Source organism: Morone saxatilis, unplaced genomic scaffold (assembly GCF_004916995.1).
Source record: "Morone saxatilis isolate NCDOM2014 unplaced genomic scaffold, NCSU_SB_2.0 Contig5, whole genome shotgun sequence".
In the NCBI taxonomy this organism is placed as follows: domain Eukaryota; kingdom Metazoa; phylum Chordata; class Actinopteri; family Moronidae; genus Morone; species Morone saxatilis.
In genome coordinates this window covers 16359833-16362043 of record NW_023340095.1, presented here as the reverse complement: position 1 = coordinate 16362043, position 2211 = coordinate 16359833, and the positions used below count along the sequence as shown (strand labels likewise).

At 44.9% G+C, this 2211-nt stretch overlaps 1 protein-coding gene across 3 annotated transcripts in view; it reads right to left on the bottom strand.

Moving 5' to 3' along the window:
- The window catches only part of myo16 (myosin XVI), an 88155-nt gene that overhangs the window by 54750 nt on the left and 31194 nt on the right, over positions 1-2211 (bottom strand). For all 3 annotated transcript variants that reach the window (XR_004797297.1, XM_035676552.1, XM_035676551.1), the window contains exon 5: positions 699-807. Coding sequence is in view for 2 of the 3 variants with exons in the window: in XM_035676552.1 (XP_035532445.1) it covers positions 699-807 (109 nt within the window). In the remaining variant the exon portion in view is untranslated. The remainder of the gene's footprint in view (positions 1-698; positions 808-2211) is intronic.

The following is a 2211-nucleotide window of genomic DNA, read 5'->3' as shown; positions in this document are numbered from 1 at the left end:
GGGGGGGGGGGGGGGTATCAGGGGAGCTAAAGGTAGGCAGGAGGGAAGAGATCCCCACAGGGGCTGGCAAACAGAAGCAGAGAAAAGTCTAAAAAATTTCCGAGGCTGTGTGCGTGTGTGTAGGGTGGTCTGAGCTTTGATGAGTTTGCTGTCTGCAGTCAGAAGCTTGCATTTGTCATGTGATCCTGTGGTCAATGACAGATGGATGAGGAAAGACCCTCCATCAATGTCGATATTTGTTTCTGTCTAGCTTTGTCAGCACAATTCCCGTCCCGTCCCCCATTCTCTGCGTGTCTCTTTATATTTCCCTGGCACTTTTCCCTGCTTCTCCTTCTGTCACTCTATGTCTCAGTGTGCCTCCAACTATCCAGTGCTTTGTCTCTGTTATTCGCAGCTCCTGTGTTGACCTTCTCTTCTCTCTGCGGGAGACAAGTGCCCCAATAACAATCCCCCATCATTAGGCCTGTGGTTGTACTTCACCTTTACAGACACGCAGAACACCTCCCATTTAACCGCGGGTATGACATTTTAACTATTCACATGATCCTGATACTTTGTATCTGAAGGGAATGGAATATTGTCCTTTTTATTGTTTCCACTGTTAATAGAGCTCTTGATAAATTAAAAGTGAAATGTCAAAGTTACCTCTCTGTCTTTCTCTCACTGTGCAAATGCAAAACAACCAGGAGGTGCTTTACCATTTTCTTCCAGGTGTTTTCGGAGGATACAGCTGGTCTCAGTCCCTTCGGAGGCGTAGTCCAGAGGAATGTTTCCGTTGACGTCCTGCAGCAGAACGTTTACCCCGGCCTACCCGATTCAGAGCGGGAGAAAGCAGAGAAGACACAAACAAACTGAGTTTTAGCGAGGGCCATTCATCAGACTTGAATCGATGATAAAGTAGCCCCCATTATCTTGCCTTCCCAGAGGCGTATACCTGAGCAGAACCGTGGAGACATTAACAGACAATACAGTGAATTAAAGAACTCATTAAATAGCTTCCTGGGGGTCGGGGCAGTGAAGAGTGAGGGCGTTGGTTACCGTTACCTGGGATCATTGGGGTGAGCGTGTTTGTGCGTGTGACAAGATTAATGTGTGTTTCGAAACAGGGACCCTGCCAGAGTAGTCCTCTGTCATAGCACGAGATAACATGGGAGACCTTCCCGTGGGCTCCTTTAATGACTGTTACTCTGACAACAGCACAGTCGTTGGTCACAATATGGTTATGATTGATTGCTTCTCTCTGAAGGAACTCTACTGCACTCATTATTTGGAAAAAAAAACATTGCAATGCTTTACCAGCAGAGCAGAACTGTGTACAAGCTATGTAAAATGTACTTATGTGGACTTTAACATCTGTCCTTTTCATTTTTATCATCCCCTCTTTGGGGTTGGGCACTAAAAGTAACATACATCCTTTCAAGTGGCAATTGTCCGCATCCAGCCATAAATCGCTTCCTGTTGTTTGACTAAACAATAAAAGACAAGCCAGCGTAACGATTGAAGCTGGACCGCGTCTGATAACACAGACAGGGGACTCTAAGTGAGGATCCTTATTGAATATTTACAGCTAATAGAATTCTAACGACCAACTTGCAGTGCGGCAAAGAGATTTACGATCTAGTGTAGGCAGGCTGAGAGGGAAGGGGTGGGGTAAGCAAAAGATGGAAGGAAGAGAGCTGAGGGAGGTAGGGAGCCCGCTAACAGAGCAACACAAGAGCTGTTAACCTTAGTGCTCTGAAAACTGCAAAAGCACAAGGAGACTGAGCTTAAAACCTTGAACGCAACCTTGTAATCCTTAATTGATTTACTGTATAAATGTAACAGCAATTTTTTCAATTATGGAAAATGTTTTGCAGATATTCAGAAGGAACATTTTTCATCCAAGCAATTACAGTGCAATAAAGGCAGTACAATGCTGTCATTTCCAGTTATCAGAGAATCTGTTCTGGTGAGCTTTGCGGTTTCATTGTGCACCCATCTGTGTTGTCAATTGGGAGCTGTTCTTTGCCCACTTATGAGGGTTAGTTAGGGGTTAACAAAGGGAATTAATTAACATTAACAACTATCAGCTGCTGACTATTCATGAGAAAACCTTATCTCAACGTGAAGCACAGCTTGAAGAGCATGAGATGAGATGAGTGAGTCACAGAGAGAAAGCATAATATTATGCCCCCTACACCCACCCCTACCCCCCCAAACACACACACACAC